Source organism: Rhodnius prolixus, unplaced genomic scaffold (genome assembly GCF_049639745.1).
Source record: "Rhodnius prolixus isolate KJV_2025 unplaced genomic scaffold, Rpr scaffold_8, whole genome shotgun sequence".
NCBI lineage: Eukaryota > Metazoa > Arthropoda > Insecta > Hemiptera > Reduviidae > Rhodnius > Rhodnius prolixus.
In genome coordinates, this window is record NW_027411593.1 from 19,966,784 (window position 1) to 19,990,036 (window position 23,253).

At 32.0% G+C, this 23,253-nt stretch overlaps 1 protein-coding gene and 1 long non-coding RNA gene across 8 annotated transcripts; one reads left to right on the top strand and one right to left on the bottom strand.

The window, feature by feature from the left end:
• The first annotated feature begins 11,602 nt into the window (after positions 1–11,602).
• On the top strand, positions 11,603–13,152 carry LOC141451010 (uncharacterized). The gene is made up of 3 exons (XR_012456492.1): positions 11,603–12,166; positions 12,556–12,836; positions 12,922–13,152. It is a non-coding gene; the product is annotated as an uncharacterized lncRNA (long non-coding RNA).
• On the bottom strand, positions 13,005–23,252 carry LOC141451009 (uncharacterized). 7 transcript variants are annotated; one of them, XM_074122006.1, is made up of 8 exons: positions 21,222–21,391; positions 20,835–21,007; positions 20,525–20,665; positions 19,875–20,033; positions 19,686–19,727; positions 18,396–18,488; positions 15,389–15,425; positions 13,440–13,615 (listed from the first exon to the last, which is right to left on the bottom strand). In XM_074122006.1, exons 1-8 carry the CDS (start codon positions 21,292–21,294, stop codon positions 13,608–13,610), a joined length of 726 nt encoding a protein of 241 aa, XP_073978107.1. In that variant the 5' UTR covers positions 21,295–21,391; the 3' UTR covers positions 13,440–13,607. The 7 variants fall into 7 exon arrangements, with proteins under 7 accessions (XP_073978103.1, XP_073978101.1, XP_073978100.1 ...); XM_074122002.1 differs by lacking the exons at positions 15,389–15,425; positions 21,222–21,391 and adding an exon at positions 23,115–23,252 and having other exon boundaries at positions 13,005–13,615; XM_074122000.1 differs by lacking the exons at positions 15,389–15,425; positions 21,222–21,391 and adding an exon at positions 21,449–21,601 and having other exon boundaries at positions 13,005–13,615.
• Between the last annotated feature and the right edge of the window lies 1 nt (position 23,253).

Genomic DNA, 23,253 nt, shown 5'->3' on the forward strand with positions numbered 1-23,253 from the left:
TATGGGAATAAAACTTGGATTTCATTAGAAGATGATATCAATTACGAGAAGAACAAATTAAAGGATGATTATGCAAAGTAGGGTACAGATATTGACTTTAGAAAACAGAATAGATGTCTGAAAACCCACGTAAACCCATGCCCACTATTTAAACAAAAAAAAATTTTAAGTCAACTATCAGAAATCTGGTCTCCATTAGATGGACAAACCACTCCTCTTCCTATAGAGGACTAAGATTCAGTAAAGGTTTAATACATGATACAATTACGTTCCACGCTACAGAGTCCTGGATAAGTGAATGCAGAAAAAAGAGGCCTTCTCCTGAAATAAAATAAATTTCAGGAGAAGGTAAGTTCAAAATCTTCCATAAAAAAAAAAAAAAGACCAAAATAAGAAGAATGGCAGAAAAATTAGTGCTAGAAGGAGATCGACCAGTACAAACTAGCTCTTGCTGGATTTTACGAGAGAATGCCAAAAAGAATGCCACAGTTGGTAAGGCTACTCGCCTCTTCGACAGAAAATTGGCAGATACTGAATTAATCAGAGCACCGGAGTGAAAGAGGTGATTGTAAAGAAGTCTTTGAAGAAAATGCTAGGGTAGTGGACAGATAGAAGGATCAAGTTTGATTGTTTCTATTCAAATTGAAACGTGATATTTTTATTTATTTAAATATCCAAGCTTGTTACGTGAATAATAGTCAATGAAACCTTCTCCTACATTAATTAAAGGTTAATTTACAACATTACTATTATTGTTTGGGGTGTTTTCCTGCTCTAGATTGGATAATTTGTAAGAAATACGAGGGTCGTTTGAAAAGTCCGTGCAAAAATAAAAACTACTTAATTTTTTGGGGTAAACCTTTTTTATTTTTCAACATAGTCTCCTTTTAGGCTTATACACTTCGTCCAACGCTGCTCTAGTTTGTTGATCCCTTCCGAATAATAGGATTTGTCCAAGTCTGAAAAATAGCCATTCGTTTCTGCAATCACCTCCTCGTTTGAATAAAATCTTTTTCCCGCCAGCCATTTCTTCATATTGGGGAACAAATAGTAGTCCGAGGGAGCCAAGTCTGGAGAATAGGGGGGATGTGAAACGAGTTGGAACCCTATTTCCATTAATTTTGCGACCACAACTGCTGAGGTGTGAGCTGGTGCGTTGTCGTGATGGAAAAGGACTTTTTTGTGGGCCAATCCTGGGCGTTTTTCTTGCAGCTCGGTTTTCAAACGGTCCAATAACGATGAATAATATGCACCTGAAATAGTTTTACCCTTTTCCAGATAGTCGATGAGGATTATTCCTTGCGAACCCCAAAAGACAGTCGCCATAATCTTTCCGGCCGAAAGAACGGTCTTCGCCTTTTTTGGCGCAGATTCCCCCTTGGTAACCCATTGTTTAGATTGTTCTTTGGTCTCAGGAGTGTAGTGATGTATCCATGTTTCACCCACAGTGACGAAACGACGCTTAAAGTCCTGCGGATTCTTCTGGAACAGCTGCAAACCGTCCTTGCAACACTTCACACGATTTCGTTTTTGGTCAAGCGTGAGCAATCGCGGCACCCATCTTGCGGATAGCTTTGTCATGTCCAAATGTTGATGCAAAATATTATGTACCCGTTCATTCGAGATGCCCACAGCACTAGCAATCTCACGCACCTTCACTCTTCTGTCATCCATCACCATATCATGGATTTTATCAATGATTTCTGGAGTAGTAACCTCAACAGGGCGTCCAGAACGTTCAGCGTCACTTGTGCCCATATGGCCACTCCGAAAATTTTGAAACCACTTATAAACTGTTCTAATCGAAGGTGCAGAGTCACCATAATGTTTATCAAGCTTCTCTTTAGTCTCCTGAGGCGTTTTGCCTTTCATAAAGTAGTGTTTAATCAACACACGAAATTCTTTTTCGTCCATTTTTTGAAAATCACTCGACTTCCTCGATTCAAACGAATGCCAAACACAAAGAAATAGACCGATCTGGCTGAAACTTGGTGTGTGTTCTTCCAAGAGATGCTACTAACTAAACATAACCTCGATACGCGCCAGTGGTGCTATCTCTCTGACTTTGCACGGACTTTTCAAACGACCCTCGTACAAACTATTTCAACCTTTTTCCCAGCCTTCTTGGTTTCTAAAGTCTATTAACATTCAATACATTTTAATTGACTGGAACATAAGTTAACAAACACAAATTTATACAAGTACTATTAAATTTAAAATAAATAAATTCCTGTTACTTTTATCGGTTGAAAGCCATATAATGATATCTCATGAGCGAAGTATCGCTTACTCTTTACGAGGTTTTTATTCAGAAGAGTTGTTATTGTGGAAATAATTGATTTCAGATAAAAAGTTTTTGAAAAACTTGCCACCCAAAGAGGAAGAACCGAATATATTATTTCTTCAGATTCGTTGAGAAAGGATAGAACCGTTAAAAACCTTTTTTAGAACCTAATTATGTTGCCTTAATATAAGAAATCGCATTCCTTCGTAATCCGTGCAAGTGCTTTAATCCAAATTTTAGGCTGAAACCCAATAATTTTAAGACATTAGATTTATTAAATTAGACATCAGATTATCAAATGTTTGATGAAATTTTCAGCAAATATATAAAAAAAATGAACTTTTAAATATAAATAACCAAAAAAACTGAGTTCAACTTTTTTTTTCTACCGTCCGTTACTATGTACTAGGCAAAAAAATATTATTATTTTGTTTTTTCCGATTTCAATTTTTCACCGTAAATACCCGTTCTAAAGTCTCCTGGGTCTAAAAAAATAATAATAATAATTACAAATCGGTCTGTCTATTGAGTGTTTTACAGCATAATTAAAAAAGTTACAAACGCAGGCGGTTCAAATTTGATAATAAATTTAGGTGCAAACCATTGGACCCGACAATAAGCTTGAGGACAAAATCAAACAAATTGAAAGAGTCTATTTTGCAGTTTTTGGAGATATTTTTAACAAAGACTCCAATGATTTTTATGATCTTGGTATGAATTTTAAACATAATTAGTTTTCCTACTTTTATTAGAAATATTTTATTAGGAAACTTCGATTAACGGCACTTTTTCGGCAAGAAAAATGGTTGGACTAACCTCTAAAGAGATATTTAAGGGTTTGGTCTTATTAACTATTAATAAACAAATTTCATATTATTAATGTCTATAAATTTATTATTGACTGTTTTTTAGAAAATCTCTGTTACAAGTACAGTTATGTTTTGATTTCTATTATTATTAATTAATAAATTAGAAATATTATTAATAATAATACTTTTGGTATGTACTGAACATAAAATGTAAGTCACATTACAACTCTCAATCTATATTGTACAAAACTGTATTATTATTTATGTAAAATAAATAATATTAGCTATTAATAAGGTTTAAATATGTAACCCAAAGTTTCAAATTAAAAGATATTGGCTGACAAGAAGTGCCTCTTCAATGAAGACATTTTGAAATTCTTAGCGATTTTTTCTTAAGTATTAACTTTAAGGTAATAAGTTTAAGAACTTCCTTTTAGTGCAAATTATCAGTTTCAAGACAATTTAAGCGCATAAACTGCAGTAACAAGAAGTTATTTAAGTGTTCATATCAGATTCACATACCAGTAAAAAGTATTTGATTAAACAAATTCCCTTGGCATGGATCAAACAAAGCGAAGCTTTGAGAACTAATTAATATTATCTGTCTACAAATAAAATCCATTCATGTCTATATTAAAGTAATAAATAATTTATTTAGAAAAGAAAAAGATAAGCACTCCTAGACTTATGGCTAGAATAAGAAATTTCACTTCCGCTTGTTTAGCAAATTATTATTAAATATCTCAGCTTTACAGAGAACAGTATATCCGCTTTATGACAGACCGTACCAGATAACCAGTTTCTTAAACTTTCTCAATGGATCTAGAGACAAGTATCTCCTTCTGCTACTCTTGAAATGGATGAATTGCAATGATGCTGATTTTCTGTTACGAGTTTTCAGCTAACTGAGGCTGAGTTTAAAGTCTTCAGTACACACAAAAAGAAGTTATTTTATAGTGACGTTTTATCTTAGTTACAATGGCATTGATAAATCAGTTTTGCAATAATCTCTTTTTTTGCGACAAAGACAAAGAAGAAGGGTTAAGTAAAAGTCATTATGAAGTTGATAGCACTTACAGATTGGTAAGATAGTGCATTGAGGTCACCTGTGTGGGTAAAATTGTTGGAACTTAAAGGGAAAGAAGAGGCAGAGGAGGTCCTAATGGTACTCTCATATGGTGGTATTTTTGTTTTGAATAACAAAAGAAAGGGAAGGGATTAGCTATGAGGTTAGCATACTGGACTCCCACGCGGAGGTCCCGGGTTCGAATCCAGCAGCTGACCCTTAGATTTTCTCTCCCTAGGAGCTTCTTACAGCTCACTGTCCGGTGATAGACAGAGTTGTTTTTAACGAGAGAACACTGAACGGAGGCCTGCAGTGCACTGAAAAAAGCTCCGGGCGCCAATAACCTTAGATGTTGACACGCCTTAAATCATAAAAAATAAATAAATAAATAAATAAAAGAAGTGTTCAGCGATGAAAGTACTTTAAAAGCTGAATGAGTGGAGGCAACTGTTGCAGTAGTGTTGAAGGGAGGTTTATCCCCAAGATCGCTGCAACTCTTTGTGCACCATGCAATTTTTTGTAGCACGCAGTAGTGTGGTCGTCATTTCATAGTAGAAACTTGGCCTAGAGACAGTTGGGCATCTTACCGCTGCAAGATAAAGCTGCATATACTTCCTCCAGATCTAATCGCCCAGATAGGTCGCCTGTTTCAGAACCTAAGAGGTCACACATTCTCCAAACGGTTCGAGTCCATTAATGAGAAAACAGCGCTCTGCTTTGCTAGAATTTTGGCCTCCTCTTATCCTGAGACGCTCTTGTAAATGACTTCACTTTTCATAGCAGGTCAATGAGTTCACCAAGTTATTTCCAAATTGTTTTTAAGCTGATTAAAACTCAACATTATAATGGCAACCAGACAAAACAACCTGATTCCGATGCTTTAAACTTCTTGGGAATTCGTTCTTCGTAAGAAATTCAGCTAAACCATTCAAATAAAAAGTTTCCTATAGGCTAGTTTTACAACTAAAACATCGTTTTCTTTGATTTTGTACCACAATATATCAATCATTCTTCAGAAGCGAAAAAAGAACAAAACTAATTTCCCGTTTCAATTAACCACATGGTTCATTCAACTATTACTGTTGATTTTTTTTTTCTTTTGTTAATCATTTATTATTTTTAAGGTCATCTATATTTTTTTTTTAGATGATTGGGCAAATCCTTTAAAAGAAAGGTAATTTAATTTTTTATAAAACTAAAAATTTTACTAACAACTCTTTAGTTTTACGAAAGAATTATGCTAATTTTCATTGTTGAAAACCATCCATTGCTTTTGTGGCAATAGAGTTGAGGAACTCTTAATGTTATTTTGTATCCAAGAGAAACAGCAGTAAGTGCCAGATTTTTTTTGTCAATGTATGCGACAATCTCAAAAATGAACCTAACATCACGTGAAATATGAATTAGGTATCCGTGGTTGGGGGGCCGACAGCACATACTTTACTATAAACAATTTTTTTCTAACAAATTATAAGTAGTCATAAGCGGGATTCAAATACTTAAAAAAGCTACAATATGATTTATAAACACTAGTCCAATACCCGCCCCTTATGGAACGTCTACTATGGAGCCATTTTTAGAGTGCTGCTGGCCACTGCACAGTGTTTTCTCGTGACATACAACATCATCACTGGACAGTGAGCTGTACGAAGCTCCTAGACAGTGAAAATCTAAGGGCCCTGAAGTTCAGCACGTTAACTACTGAATTCTTTTAACCAATGACATTTAAATAGAAAATACATATTTAAAAAACAAATATATTGCTGAGAGACTGACTAAAAACATACTACCCGAGTTACCACATTCATTATGCAGACCAACAATAAATTACTATGAAGGCTCACTCATGAAAAGTGTGGTGAACAGTTTTTAACAATTTCCAAGCGCTGTCGAGAAAAAACTTTTGCATTCTAAATGTCTGGCATAGAAAATGATTCAGGTTGAAATCATTGGTTCGGTTATTTCGCAAATACCTTAAGAGCTAAGCAACTCTTAATCTCAAGTATATGTCAAATAAACTACGTTCATTTGGAAAATCTTTACTTAGGTTACACAAATTTCTTAGAAAACGCGATTTTTCTTAATTATTTTTTTATTTTTGACGTATTTCCCATAACAGTATGAACGATGCCCTTTAAAATCTGTTGCGCGTGGGGCGGGTGTTAGTCTAGTGGTCAAGAACGTGGCTTTGTAAGTGGAAGATCCGCGGTTCGAATCCCACATATGACTACTTTTTATTTGTTGGAAAAAATTGTTTGTAGTAAAGTATGACCCCTTCCACGACACCTAATTGGTAGCTGGACGTTAAGACCCGCCTGAAAATATAGACGATTACTTTATCTGCATTAATTATTTAGAGATCTATTGATCAGGTTTATCACTCTTAGAGGGGTTTTGAAGAAGGTGAGATCTTACGTGTTGCTCAGAAATATCTTTTATTACAAGATTGAAGGTTCTAGATTTTAAAGAAAATTTTTAAATTTAGAATTTTGAGGATTGTAGTGAGGAAAAGTTGTGCGAGTATTTCAAGAGAAGAAACTCAAGGCAAAAAATTATGAACTTTATTATGAATGGAGTGAAGTCAGTTCCATAGTCACCTATAGACAAAAAGGAAAGAAAGAATCTCATTAATGAATAGAATAAAACAGTCAACGCTAGTCTGCTTGCTCAACTGTATCCAATGGCTGGAATTCTGCTTACATCGCTAATAATGGTAAGCCACCAAATTGCTGAGTATCATGCAACAAAATTTACAGATTTACCAAAACGTGATATAACCTAAAAATAGTTTCGAGTGCAATGAATTGTAAGAATGGAATTATCACTCAAACAGCGTATGGAATTTTAAAATGTGGTATTTACAACCTTTACTTTTGAATGATCCAATTGTAACAGCTGATATTACACTACTAATTACCATAAAAATTATTTTAATTAAGTACCCATTTGTGTCTAGAGGCACCAACTTTAAGATGTCCCTTAAAAACGTTTTCTTCTCCCAAAAATTACCAATAAAAATCGAAGGGTCGCCTTTCTCCAATAACTTTCAGAAATTATCGATCATAAACCCAAGAAGATATAAGTAGATATTTTGTTAAAAGAAACAAGATACTGATTACTACTTTATTGATTGGATCACTTTGTTGAATAATATGGATGATTTTATTAGCTCTGCACTTGTTTCGGCTTCTAATTTTGAATTCCACTTAAAAAAAGTTTTGTTGAAAACATTCATAATCCGTTGAAGCCGCCAAAAACCAGTCAGGAAGTTTTAGATTCTCAGGTCACAAAAAAGAGAAAAATTTCGTAGAAGGCAAAATTTTAAGTATAATTTAAAAACTAAAAATAAAAATTAATTCGATAAAGTGGTAATTCCGATAGTCCGATTGCAGAGATACCATCATGTGTTTAATCAACACACGAAATTCTTTTTCGTCCATTTTTTGAAAATCACTCGACTTCCTCGATTCAAACGAATGCCAAACACAAAGAAATAGACCGATCTGGCTGAAACTTTGTGTGTGTTCTTCCAAGAGATGCTACTAACTAAACATAACCTCGATACGCGCCAGTAGTGCTATCTCTCTGACTTTGCACGGACTTTTCAAACGACCCTCGTACATTTCCTTCTAGTTTCGAATTTCAAAACACACTTAATTGTTTCACAGAAGCGTACATTCGCAAACACTCTTTAGATTAAAACCTTACAAATCATTACTTCTCAGAAATACCCAAAAAAAACTATCGAATTATATAGTATTTTCAGCAAACACAAATTACAAAATTCAAACATTTGTGTTAGCTGAAAAAGATTGCTTGATAATAATGTCGAGAGAAATTAAAGTCAAAGATTAAATAAATTAATAAAATAATGCTAATGTTGGTAGGCATTTAGCTTACTCAGAGACAAACTTGCAGGGATTGTCCTAGCACCTTCAGGAAACTTTTGGCATTAGCTGTATTATTGCGATTAAATATCCTTGCCTTCATATTTAATCGCAATAATACAGCTATTAGCTAATAAAGTAGTCAATAGAACGAATTTATTTGTAGATACAGAGAATTTGTCAAAGAATAGCTAGTCAACTTCTACTCCTAATTGAGATCTAAGAGAAATAAAATGTAGCACTTGAATGGTTGTCCAGGTTGCTGAGTGGAAGGTGTGTCTTATGTTAATAACAAAGAATCAATTTTACGCTGAGGTAAAGAAACAAAGCTACCATTAAAGTGAATAAAAAATGTTTTTAAAAAAAACAAAGAAAACTAAATACGTGAAGAGGAGAACATACAAAAATTGAGAAACATCTCAATTTTCCTTTTTGTCGGCAGAAGTCATAAAAATAAAAAGTGGTTTTACTTGTAAAGGACGCTTAAGTTCAAAAGAAACTTTTCTATGTATACTATAACTAACCTGGCATTATAACAGCATTAACCTTTCATCCTTCTGATTTGCTTAGATAAATGACGTCTTTTATTAAAATGGAATTAAAAAAAAACTTCAACTTCTATATTTTTTCCCCTTATACCAAGGGTGTGTGTGTATACGATTGTGTGTATGTGTAACCATTTCAAGGCATGAGAGGTTGATGGAAGAGAGACGGTACTCAACAAAAACTGATCGCCTTTCATATTTTACTTTTTTTTGTTAACTTCATTTAGTCGGGCCGCTAAATAATTTATTCAGGTATTAACCACAGCTTTATCAAGGGGGGGGAAAAAAAATTATAAACCTGTAAAATCAAATAATAAGAGGGAGTTTTGGTCATAAAGACAGTAGGTAATTGTAAACCCAAAACATATCGTGAACAAGTTGTAATTTTCAGAGCCCGATAAACCAACAAAATTATCATTCTAGCTGCAACTAGAATAACCATATAATACATTATAATAAGTCTGGAAAAACGTAACTTTTAATAGTTTAATTTTAAAAGAAATAATTAAATACTAAAAATGTACATTCTAATTTCTCTTATTCTAGCAATAGTACTAAGAGCCATTGATCGTGTCATTTTTTATTTGGAGTTTTAATTGGAATATTAATTTAGTGAAGAAAAAACAATTTTTAGAAATAAATAACAATGCCTCTCTCATGCAAACACAATATAAATATATCTAGATCGTGCAAGCAGTGCATTTATTTATCTTCGATTAATTCCTCAGGAATACTATTCCATCTCTGGCCATTCCTGATTCAAATTAAATCTATAATTAGCCTACGATTACTGACATACAATATTTCGTATTCGGGCCGATCTGTGCAGATTAATTTACTGCATATAAAATAAATATCCTTTATCTTGTAATGATACAACATTTTTTTTATATTTAATGGAAAATTAGCTATTCTGCGCCATCCATCCAGTGAAGAGGTTGATTGCTGCTTTATTTTATTATAGGGTTAGATTGCTGACCTGATTGTAGCGAACGTGTTTATTAAATAGAAGTGTACATAGAGTTTAGATATCCGAATTGGTGACATCGATACGGTACAGTTAAAATGAAGGCTGGCCTGACAAGTTAAATATGCTTTTTTTTTCAGCCGTAGTCCTATATGAACTCCTCGTGGTGCTCTGTTAGGCATTTTGCTGAACTTAAAGATGGGCTCGCACTCCTTCCTTGCTCCTAATTGCCTGCTTAATCGATTCACAGAATTCTTAGGAAACTTAGGAGTTACTGGCAATACTGGTAAAAGCTGTATATTTCTTTTTTTTTACAAAGAGTTGGTTAAAAAAACTGTTGGTAGGCCGATTACTGCACAGTGCCAGAATAGAAGACTATGAATCCATTAGGTAGTCTATTTGCATAGGACTAAAATCCGACAGCCGTCAAATATTGATATTTCTCCATCGATTATTGATTATTGAAATATTGATGATATTTCTTCCTGATATTTCTCCATCGACGTTGGAGCATGAAGCTCTCGACGATTAATAAATGCATTGGTTAATCCACTTCGGAGGTTGGACAAGCCGTCGCCATAGAAAACATGAAGTAGTCTTTCTTCGAGTACTACTCACATATGGTGTGAGCAGAAATGTTTATTTTCACTTTTTAATTCTTTATAAACGGCAGTTGAAGTTGGATGATAGACTGGTATGTCCTTTTATGACTGGTTATCGAAAAATTAGACGTTGTTTCCTAGTATCCAAGTATATGGTACAATATTTACTGAAGCAACTATTATGAAAAGCAATAAGTTCGCAGGAATTGGCATCTGTACCAGACTACAATAAAAATCCTCAAAAAAACGCGAGTTACAAAAACCTTGACTTATAAAAACAAAGAATTAGCGAAATTGTTTAACCACCTCTAGAAAGAAGATGATTAAAAGCAAAGTTCAGCCCTTCATAAAAATAGTTAAAGAGCATGTTAATAACATTACTAGCATGGATAGTTGGGAAAGAACCTTGTTGGAAACCATTGTAGAACTAAATGTTTATTTGTTGCGAAAATTGTAACAGTAATTAACAATAAAAAAAGTAATTTAATTAAAATAAATTGCGATATCCTTCGTATTTTGTTGTAAAGAATGCAAATACCTTCTTTCTTTTTTTCTCAACAAAACAAAACAAAATAGGAAACCAAAAAGAAAAACCCCACTTTCTTATTCCCCAAAATATTAAATAGAGAATTACATGCGTTCATAGCTTTTTATCAAAGACAATAATTCGTTGCCATATATTGCAACCGCTCTCAAAACAATTCATTAATAATTAATTATTATTATTACTTAATAATCATTAATAATAATTCTCTGAATATCAGCTTGATGCGTCGAAACTTTTGAAATAATCAAAAGCATTGAGTATCTGTAATTCCAAATTCTTGTTTTTATTTCCTTCAATTATTTATTTTTTCCAGTTGTGATCGTTTCTAGACACTTAAAATGGCAGACTGTTTCGAAGCTTTAGGACTCGATATGTTGTACATGTTCCTGATTGGCATGCAGTGTCTTAGAAGTATTCCGGTTTATCTGGACATTACTTTTTATCGCATTCGTTGGGTGGGTTTGGTATAGTAGTTATGAGCGCCGAATGGTAAGTAAGAGTTCGCAGTTTGAGTTCCGCCTGGCATTAAGTTTTGGTTTGTCAAGAAATGTTATTCCTAAAATATAAGACTCTATCCATCCAAGGCACCCAGTAGGAGGATGGTAAGCTCCTCCTGAACAAATGGGCGACTACTTTACTTTTAGAATAAATCTTTTTATAATTCAGTTTTTGTTGCCATATTGAAAAGATAAAACTCACGTAATGAAGTATTATAATAATGAATATTTCTGAATAAAAGTAAACATTTGTTTATTTCATTTCTACATTCCTTTTTGCTTTCTCTAATTTTAGTGAAATTTCGGGGGTGTAGTACGGGCAGTTTTCCTATGAAATATTATTTCACCGAATATACCTACTGTTACAAACTTCCTCCTTCGCTAATAACTTCTCAAAGTAAATTAATAGACATTTCAGCTCGCTTCTCTCTATTATGTTTTTAAGTTCTAAAATATTTGTTAAATAAATAAAAAAATAAGCTAAACATTTAAGAAAAAGGAGAACATGTTCCTTCATTTAAAATTCACATGATCAATTTAATATTGGTCAAAATCGCAGGAATGTAAGTAGATAAATAATTTCTTTATAAAAATCTTTACAAATAAAAAGCTATGTCGCCAGCAAGTACATACCTAAAATCTGCTATACTTTTTCGTTATGTTTAAAAAACCTCTCACCAGATGAACCTAACCAGATTTTAACAGTACGTATAAACGTGACTCCTTAAGCCTCCTACTTCAAGGTTTACCGAAACTGACACTAGATGTCTCCACCAACTGAAGATTGAAAAAGTATTCAATTATTTATAAAATTTTTGTTGTAAACAGCATTTTTGTTGTAACAATTTTTTAGAGGCAATCTGTGAGTTGGCTTAAATTTTAAATGCTGCAAAACTTGCGATTCCCTTCTCTTTGGTTAAATCAGAATTATTGAGTTGATTACAAGAAGAAAATGTGAGAAGGTATCATATTCCAGCATAATTAAAATTCTTTTTTTTTTGTAATAAGTAATTTTGTGTATATGAACATCTATTGCCCCATTCATACGAATTTCTTTAGCCATTTTTGAAATTTCTAACATCAAATTGTGGACAATCACAGTCTCCAATAACTATAATTTATTGAATACAATGGCACTTACGCTCAAACCGATTTGGTCTAATTTTGTAATTTCACCTCGTTTAATAGTTCACAAGATTAATTTTGTATTAAACTTATAAAGGGGCCGCATAACAAACACATGACAAGAAAATTGGTATTATCAGGAAAACATTTGTTTATTAGCAATATTTTTCAAGTAAGAACATTTCTTGAATGTTTCTAACCTTGAGATTTTTTTTTTTTTTTCTAGAAGCCCTTTTAACAGCTGACCGGTGATAAACAGTAATGCCTGTAAGGAAACTCAATTTACAATTTGCCACACCAAATTTGAATTTGCTTTGAAAACTTAATTTTCTGAACTTTCTTAACTTAATTTTTGAAAATAAAAAGAAAAAAAAAGGAAGTTAATGCCTATTTTTCAGGCGGGCTTTACGTCCAACAACCATATTAGGTACCATAGAAGGAAGAAAGAAAATTTATTATTCTAAAATTCTCAAGAAGTTCCTTTAACAAGTTCTTACTTGATACTCCGTAAGTTTTCTCTTATATGTAATGAATGCATTTAATTTAATTTTGATAATTTTAAATCATTAACATTTTTTTCTCTATTTCCAAGGTTTATTATTACATTCGCTATTATTTTCTCTATGCTAAGAGTTTGAGGAACAGGATGGGTACAGGGAGTAAAAGACGTCAACATTTGTTTTGTTTTCGTTTTTTCCACAATAAGTCAAAAGCAATTATAAAATAATGAAAAGATATGTTATGTATCAAAGAGTAAACAATCAATTAAGTTTGTCCAGTAACTTATCCAACTAATTATTATATAGTATTTAAAACTATAAAGGTAAAATTAAATTTGAGCTTAAAAATAAGTTCTAGTTTTAAAACTTTTTAAGACCTCTTCCTCTTCCTGAAACAGGAAGTGATGGAAAATCGTCAATTGGACACACTGGCGAAGTATCTTTGCCTCTAATACCCATATTTAATGGTTTCTCCCAAGCGTTCTTCATTATTTTCATTTCAGGTCTTCTTTCTGATACTTCTGCATGACCCCCACCTCTAGTATTCTCATTATTATCATTATTTAGATTAACCATTAAGGTCATATGGTTAAGTTCTTCCATCCCTTTAGATGAAATTTTTGCAACCTGTGCTGGCGGACGTCGTACATTTTGCTGTGATTTCTTGTTCTTTTTTCCTTGCGCTTTTTTATGAGATTTTACTACTTCAAAATCATCTTCGCTATTTTTATTACAATCAGCACTCTTTTCCTCCAGTACATCATTTGGCTCTGGTCCCTTAGAAGCCTGAAATAACAAATTTAATTAATACCAATATTATTACTAAGTTGATGGAAGTTATGGGCACATTCACGAGAATATGGTGATAGATTTTAATACTCACCTGATCACTTAATCTTAATGCTGAGTTACAGGACGTTACAAAAAAAATTGTTTTAATTTACCTCTGATCCTAACATAATTAAAATTTTATGATGGTGAAAAGAAAATTAAAGTACAATTTCATACCATCCACTTGCGAACAAATATAATAACTATTTTAATGAGCAACAAAACAGACCTCCACGCAACACATACATGAAGAATTAAAACATAAAACATTCTAATGGAATATCGTTATCCACAAGGTCTAATAACAAAAGGAAGTAACCAGCAAAAATATGAAACCTCAGTATAGCCATTGAATTATCAAACACAAAAACGCAGCATAAAACAACCTACCTATCTTCAAGCCAGGTAGATGGAGTATACACATGGTTTTATACCCTTACACACAAAAGCTAACGGAAACAGATATAAAATTATATAGAAATGGCAACAATCGAGCATTCGCATCGAAAAATATCCAAAAGAACGACTATAAAAACTAAAATCAAAATTAAGATCATAAGTTACAGTCCAATCTAATGTCTTGAATAAATTAAAAGGACTAAAGAACCATATACAGGGTGATCCATTTAAAACGCACCAATCGCTAATAACTTTTTAGGAAAGCGGAATTCCCAAAAAACCCACGAAGTAAACTATAAGTTTTTTTTTGGTCCAGTTTGCAAATTTTCCACCCCCGATGCTGTATCTTCATTTTTGGCGAAGTTACGGGCAAAAACCCGATTGGGGTTTCATAAGGGCCACTGGTTTTGACAATGATTATGAAAACTGCATAAAAATCTGTGAAAAATGACGATGACCCTGTTTCGATATCCCTAATATTAGTTGAGATATTTAAGATCAAAGTTACAATTTTATCTATTCGTTTTCAATATTAATTTTCCATCACAATTACAAGTTTTGGGAGGTCCTCTGACTGCAAAAACTGTTTTTGGTGACGCAAAGTAAAAAAATAACAATAATTAAAGATTTTAAAACATGTAGTGTAATGTAATGGTTGTGGGTGAGTCAGAATAAATTTGTTTTATCATCAAATAAAAGCAACCATTGCATCATGTTAATGTACCCAGTATGCAAGACTTCTTGACCTAAGATTATGGTAAGAATATCTTTCAAGGTGTTGGTCTAGTGGTCAAGAGCGTGGCTTTGTAAGTGGGAGATCCCCTATTCGAATCCCGCGTATGACTACACTTTATTAAAAAAAGTATTAATATTTTTTAAGTAATAAGAATGACTGTGTGCGTAAGAAAAAGAGAGAGTTTGAAAGAAACATTAAATGACGTTCGAATTTTAATGGAATCCTTCCCACACGATTAGGAATCCGTTTAGTCTAGGTTTTTGAAAGTAAATCAATTCATCTCTTCTTTTAAAATTTTCGGATTTCAATTCTTACTTGGTCTAATAATAGATTAGATTTTTTAAATCTAAAAATCTGGTCTAATAATAAGTTTGACCAGATTTATTTTTATTAATTTTGCAGAGCAATCAAATTTTTTTATCTACTTTTCAATCTTTAATTTGAGTAATTTAATTTTAAATATGTTAGCTTGAATTTCCATAACTTCAAGAAACTAAAAATGTAAAGGATCATTAAGCTCAATTAACTACCACAGCAACTTTATATCATACAATAATAAATGAAGACAGAAAATTAAGCATTTATTTTTTTACCTTGAAATATTGATCCCATAATCAAGATCTTCTTCCACTAGCGGCAAAAAATGAATAAAAAGTATTATGTATTATTCATTATATAAAATAAAGATGTTTTACTTAAGATTTGCAACCTTTTTTGGGGTCATTAAGGAACAAGTTTAATCAGAGCACTACCGGTCTCTGGTAAATGTTTGTCAAAGTTGTAGACAACAATCTATCATTGGCTGTGGCTCCAGAGACTCTTAGGTAGAGCTCACCTAAGGAGAGCAATCATGGATTTTGAACCTAGGATTTCCTCAAGAATGGTTAGCTTATTTCCATGAGTTAATCCTTACTATCTAAAATATGATAAAATCCATCACTTACTATATATATTGGATTATCAGGAAGAAATATAGTTCTAACTCTTCTACATCTGAATCCAAAAGAATAACATATTTAAAAACTATTACAGTCACTAAACTGTTTAATCTGAATTAATGTTTTCTTTCTCACTCATAAACACTAATCTTATATGACACGTTATTAAAACTAGACCCACTTTTCCCCATATTAGTTGTAAAAAGTAAAATAAATAAATAAACCATTGTCAAAGAGAAGATACAAAATTAGAATAAACCTAGGGCTAAAATATCATTGATTAAATTTAAAGTAACGCTGGGTCGAGGAGTAGCAATCGTCAACCTAATCAACTTCATGGATCATCCTAAAATACTCTAATTCTTGCTGATTTTATCTTAGTTATCTTCCGAGAAATGGGAAGAACAGACTGTAGTAAGCTCCATATACGACGTACGAGAACATCCACAGCGAACATTCGTTTATTTGTTAAAGAATTATATACAGGAATTGTTGTTATGGATCTTTAAACACACACTATTAAGAAATGTAGAAGTGTGTTAAGATGGACACCACCCGACTTTTTTATTTTAATTTTTCAACGTTTGTATCGCAGAAAATTGAAAAAGTTACTAAGGGAACAAAAGTGGCTACCCCAATTTGACGTCAAGATAGAATGGCCACCAATTCTCTTTTAACTTTTTAAAATTTCCATTTTAAATGAAACCAACTGGGAAAACAGGATTCGTGCACATACCGAAAGAAACAACCCCAAACGACAACAGCGGTATTAACAAACTAGTTTATCCAGACTATGATAATATCTGTATTGACCAGAACGCGAGAAAGATCCAACACAGATACAAAGAACACAAACATTAATAAAAATACAACAAACGACTGAACTTACGCAAATCACCTTTATCAATATCAAATATGGTCACCAATTAAGACAATATCAACGCTGTTACATGCAGAAAGGAAAGAAAAGCTTATGGACATGTTAGAAAGAATAGAAACATACCAACACATTGACAAAAATATTATGAACGATCAAATTACGAATGGCTTATTAAAGTTGCTCCATTCCACACAGGCTCAACTGAGTAAAACCTCGTCAAAACATTTCATTAATACATCACTGTATACAGGGTGTCCCAAGCTATATGGATAACGACTTTTTCTCGGAAACTAAGGTAGCTAGAAAAAAACTAAAAAATACGTGTTCCCTTAGTTTTTTGTTAGGAATCCAAATTTAATTTGTAAATTTTTGTCGGTGCTTCCAGAAGCGAGATACAGGCACCAACTTCATTTTTTCAAATGGGAAGGTGCGGTTTTAATTTCAGAAATGGATTTCTCTATTTTTTTAAAGAAAAATTTACTTGAACGGTTTTTTTCTGTGAGCAATATTTTAGAAGTTATGAATGAAAACATGATTCTTATAAGAAATGTCAGATAATATTATAACGGTTTTTTGATGTAAAGAGATATCTCGATAGGCAATTTGATGGGCGTGTTATATCGTCACGGGGGGCGATTCAATGGCCACCTCGTTCACTGGATTTGACACCTATGGACTATTTCCTTTGGGGATACTCGAAAAACAAGGAGATCATTCATAACTTTTTTCTTTCTTTCCATATTTCTGCTTACCTAAAAGCATTACTAAATCTAGGTGCATCAGAATCAAGCCGGGATTGCATCTGTAGATGAACTAAAGCAAAGAATAATAGATGCCTGTAACTCGGTTAAATTCGAATCTATTTCTTTGGCAGTAAGGGCAATTGGCAGGAAAGAGCATGTCTATGGATCTCTAATGGTGGAGGCCAGTTCGAGCATGATCTGTAATATTAATGAGGAGTAAAATTTATAATAAAATAGTACTTTTCTTCTTATTCAATCAAAAAACAGTTATAATATTATCATTTTGACATTTCTTATAAGAATCATGTTTTCATTCATAACTTCTAAAATATCGCTCACAGAAAAAAACCGTTCAAGTAAATTTTTCTTTAAAAAAATAGAGGAATCTATTTCTGAAATAAAAACCGCACCTTCCTATTTGAAAAAATGAAGTTGGTGCCTGTATCTCGCTTCTGGAAGCACTGAACAAAATTTGCAAAGTAAATTTGGATTCCTAACAAAAAACTAAGGGAACACGTATTTTTTAGTTTTTTTCTAGCTATCTTAGTTTCCGAGAAAAAGTCGTTATCCATATAGCTTGGGACACCCTGTATACTCGTATATATAGACATATACCCTAAATTATGAATTATCCATTTCTTAATATTAACAAAATGGAAACTTTTCTGCGATGGAACAGTCGAGGATTAGCAACTCACTTAGTAAAACTTCCAAATATTTTAATTGCGAAACAACTTAAAGAAACTTATATGAAGCCATAGAATTCCTTTAACTTTAGGGGTTAATTATGTATTACATAATTACTGAACTAGAATTTTTATTCCTAGTAATTATTTTAATTTTAAAATTAGCTCTAACAATGAATTCACAGTTTTGAACCCCCTTAATAAAGAACCATCATAAAATGAATTCCTTAATTTTCCGCCAACAATGTATGAAACAGACAGTTTGCACATACAAGCCTGCCAAAATAAAAAAGTAACGTTGGAGAGATAAGATGAAATAAGTTTACTTCTTTAAATTCAATTTTAATTCTTACCTGTGACACATCTTCTACTTCATCACAAGAAACCTGGGTTGGTAACTTACGAGGAGACTCTAGTACACTATCAGATTTCCCAGAAAGCATTTTCTGTAAATGTATTAAATATTTTGATAGGGGGACGTGGATTAGACATTATTGAGAAATCTTGGCATGCCAATCTATTAATATCAACTCTACAAACAATGAAACTGACATCTCTAACATTCAAACTATATACATAATAGGATCTGCTGGGGTAATTGTAAGCAAATACTTGGATTTAGTTTACCCAAAGCCAACTTATTATCATAATATCATTTCCTACTTACAGATTGTACATTTTAAGGATGCCTACAATTTACGACTAGATATTGATAGTAAAGAAAGACGAAATATCCCTTTCAGATCACAATGAATTAAGCTCTCTCTTGGACACTAAGCCACTACTCTTCAATCTTTCGATTGATTTTTAGATGTGTACAAACGTAAAAGCTGGAAAACTAAACCACTATAAGTAGTATTTTTTTTTAAATTTATTTATTTTATTTTTTTTCAACAGTATTTCAAATAACATGAAAGTGACTTTGATCTTATTATAAAATATACTGCAATAGGAACTAGTTTTTGGATTCTTTAATCCACTGTACTCAGTGTACAGTGAGGAAAAGTGGGTCGTAATGCATATTTGACATGACTAATGATCTGAGTAATCTCATAACAAAATTACTGATAGGTTATGACTAAAAACTAATTTCACTCAAAAATATCTGTGGTAATTAGTCTAGTCATAGGATTACAAATTGGGCAGCTCCAGGTGATTCGTTGGCGATGACCCGACAGCTTTTCAGGTAAATATCCTGATACACGTGATCATTCGAGCATTTGAGTGGAGTGGGCCAGCATGCTACATATATTTCCATCACAACAATCTCTGATGGAAAATGTATATGACACATCTCTTATCCGCATCCGCTGAAACTGGCCGTGGGTTTTGATTTGGACCCGGCTGTTTCCCTAGCAGCTTGATCCTTTGCTTATCCCTTTATATAGAACACGAAAGGCAAAGAAATCATTTCCACGAAAATATACTCATTAATACATTCAAACACACAGCTCGATCATGCGTTCTTTAATGTGTGTACTACATGCATTAATAATTGAATTACTAATTTCTAAACTGCTAAACAGTTCCAGAGATATTACATTCTGTTAGAGCTGATAACACGAATTCAGATTTTCAAGCTAGTTTGAGATGTTTAGTTAAAAACCTCTAGTTTCTACACATAAAAATTTAAGAGCTCGTACCTTTTTTGACGATTGAACTGTCTGTTGAATATCTTTACTTTTCTACAAATTGAAAAATAATAAAACAATAATAATAAAAATCATTACAGGAGTCAAAATATGTAAGCAATTACTTCTTTTAATTTAAAGAGAAGTTCTTCAATCACTAAGTAATTTTATAATAAATAATTTTATTTAAGGCACTATTACCTTTTCAGTTTCTTTTTCATCAGCAACTCGCTGAAAACGTAGCCTTTCTTGCACCCTGTGCGCTTTTCGCTCAGCTTTAGGCACTCCAATCAGATTAAGTAAGACTTTTTTTTCTTTAGCACTTTCTTTAACAACGTTCAAGACAGACACGGCAGGATCCTGAAAGATCAATCAAAAATACTAGATAAATAGAGCCTGAGACAATTAAGAATCATTCATATTAAAATATTTTTTTTAATAATAGTCTGAAATGGAACAGATTCTCAATTGCTTTAATCTGTTCAGTATCCAGTAACGTTTCAGTCTAAAATCCAGCGCCATTTCACAAATTGTCACGTTATATATGCAATTTCACTTTACACACATCTACATTATGTATATATGAATATATATATTTAAAAATACGTTTGTCTTCGTGATAAAGATTTTTAATATCAATTAAACCAGGTGGCTTACGAGATTGTTGTAACTTCAAACATCCGTAAACGAAACCTAAAATTTCCAAGCGAAATAGTCTAACTCATCGATGCAGACTCTCGCTTCACACAATATTTAGGCATGTGATTGGTGACAGCATATCCATCAAATCAAATACATTTATCTACTATGTCATGAAACATTATGAGAATAAATAAAATATAATTATTTACCTCATCCCAATTTTCTTCACAGGGAGCAAGGGCCTCTGGAGGAACATCCGCTGGAACATCTTCAACTGGACATTTTGAGCTGCCGACATCGTAAACGAACGAGTCTAATACAATGCGATTTTCACAAATCTGCTGATGAAACTGTAAATAAAATTTGCATATACAAGTTTTAAAAATCGATAAAAGTTAAACTTTCTAAAAAATATATATTTTAATAAAGCAAATAAAAGTAACAGAAAAAACATTTTTTGAATTATCACATTTAGATAATTAATTTACATATCATATCATATTTCAATTATTAACTTACCTCAAGCTCAACTTTAGGGACTATGTGCGTCGAATCAAATGGACATACAACTTTTTCTGAATTTGGACTTTGCAAACGACATTTTACAAGATGGAATTGCATTCGACTTTTGATTATACTGTGGGCTTTATTGTAAGGACAGACAAGAACAGGCTCACCAGCATTCAACATTTCTGTGAGAAAAAAAATTGTCTTAATTAAGTACTTTGTGAAAATATTAATCGTAATTGGCTCTATGATTCAATGAGCTTTTAGGTAGGCTTCTTTTAAAATTTATAATCCTTTAATTAAATCAAAAGAAGACTTATAGGTAATTTAACAGTTAGCGAATAAGGAAATGCTTTAGAAAGTATGAAAATTATAGTTAGTTAATTTACTTGAACTAACCCAAAGTCAAATAGTTAATTAATTCGTGACTAATAAAATTATTAACTATGCTTTTTATGCTTAAACCCAACATAAAAATTAACGATTTTAAAATGAATCAACATAAATTTTAAAAAGATGGAGAACCATACGGTTCTTCGAAAAACGAACGGAAATTGTAAAACTGGACATGAATATTAAAGCAAACATGAAACGCAAAACAAAACTGAAAATAAGTTCACACTCACTAGAAAAGAAATAAAGAACTTTATCCAAGGTGTAAAAAAATAAACACTTCACAAGAATTCCAATATTAAAACGAACACTCCGCCGAACTGCTACAATGGATGATAACAACTTATTGCTGATTGGTTGAAAAAATAAATATGGTTAACAAATCTAGCCCGCTAAAATGAAAACAATTTGAAATGAATAATAATTTTAATAATGTTTATTATTAAACAAAAAATTTTTGTTAAATACTTTGAAAATAAATTCCCTTCAGGATTTTTTTTTAAATGGGATGATACTGAGTTGTGTTGAAAAATGTGGTTAGGTCGTTATAAAAAATATCTCCGACTTTGTCGGTATAGCGAACATGTTTTTTTCTACTTCTCAACGGTTTGGGATTTTCATCTGTCATCATGGAACCAGTTATCAGATTATCAAAAACGACTTAAGAACTTTTAGATCGTTTTACAAATATTTATTTCTTAGCTTAAAAGTTTGTAGTGGGATGTATGGTGGAAGTTACTAACACCTACAAGAATTGAACAAAAACTTAATCAATTTCAAACTTTTTAAAAAATGTAATCATCAATAATGTTTAAACTTGATGGATTTCATTTGTAACAACACAGAGCAGACTAACAGTTGCAAATATTGATACCCTAATTTGATATCAATGCAGGAAGATAACAGGAAGACAAAAAATTAGATATGTTTAAACGAAAAATCTAATAACTTTAAAAAAATGTCTAATTACATCTTACGCTCAAGATGTATATTATATATTTTAATTTTAAAAAATCCACGAAAACTGATTAAATGTAATATTTTGGAGGATATAAAGCTATTTATTAGCTAGATAAAATCAACGGAAGAAACTATTTTTGTACAATTTAAACACTTGTAAAAATGTTTTATTTATTATTGCGGAAGTTCTATAATTCAGTATTCGAATATTTCTCGTTCTCATTAATTTATTATGGCTCTTTAGGATAATGACTTTTACAAAAGTTCCGCAGATTTATTTTAAGTTAATTCCATTATTATGTTGAGAGAAGCTGGAGAAAGCGAAAATTAAAAATATGAGAAGATTCAATATGTTCAACCTAAACTAGAAGGCAATCGCTCCTTGAACTAGAGTGGAAACAAAATAAACACTAGTGAGGAATATAAGGATCACAAAAAACAAGAAAGATCGAGTTTTTGAAATAACTAGAAGATGCAAAATAATCAGCTAATCTAGCGTATTATTGCTAGGTTGAGCATCTAATTCTAGATACAGCATTAATTTGTAACATCAAAATGTGCAGAAATAACAGTGAACCTTCAAAAAATTGCACAATTTTCACTTGTATATTTTAAATATAATTCCCTTCATTAATTGATTAATTCATTAATTTCTTACCGTAATCACATTAAAAGTAAATACATTAATATGTTCTTTTGCTCTAACTTATGAGTATTATTCTACTTTTCCCTCAATTATTTAGAGATTACTCTCTTCTGAAGTTACAAAATCAGCAAAAATAACTATTAATTATTAATACATGAATATTAATATGCGCAAAGAACACTTATCGCAATATTACTTTTTTTGACAAAAGCAATCTTAATAAATAGGTTTTAAACAATAAACATGTTTTCCAAATGCAGGCTCACATTAGTGATAGATTTTAATTTACTTACTGAAATTTGATCTTTAATTGATAAAAATCACAGCTCTTTTAAAACGGATTTTAAATGAGGCAAAAATTATTACTTAGTTACCGATATTAAACAGTGTTGGCATTTTCGAAAGTAAACAATTTTATCCACTGATTGTCAA

Coding starts and splice junctions, on each gene's coding strand:
- LOC141451009 (XM_074121999.1), bottom strand. CDS start 21,294: ATGTTGGGTTTAAGCATAAAAAGCATAGTTAATAATTTTATTAGTCAC. Junction 20,034..20,524: donor GTGAAGAAAATTGGGATGAG/GTAAATAATTAT, acceptor TTGATCTTTCAG/GATCCTGCCGTGTCTGTCTT. Junction 19,728..19,874: donor ATGAAAAAGAAACTGAAAAG/GTAATAGTGCCT, acceptor TTCAATTTGTAG/AAAAGTAAAGATATTCAACA.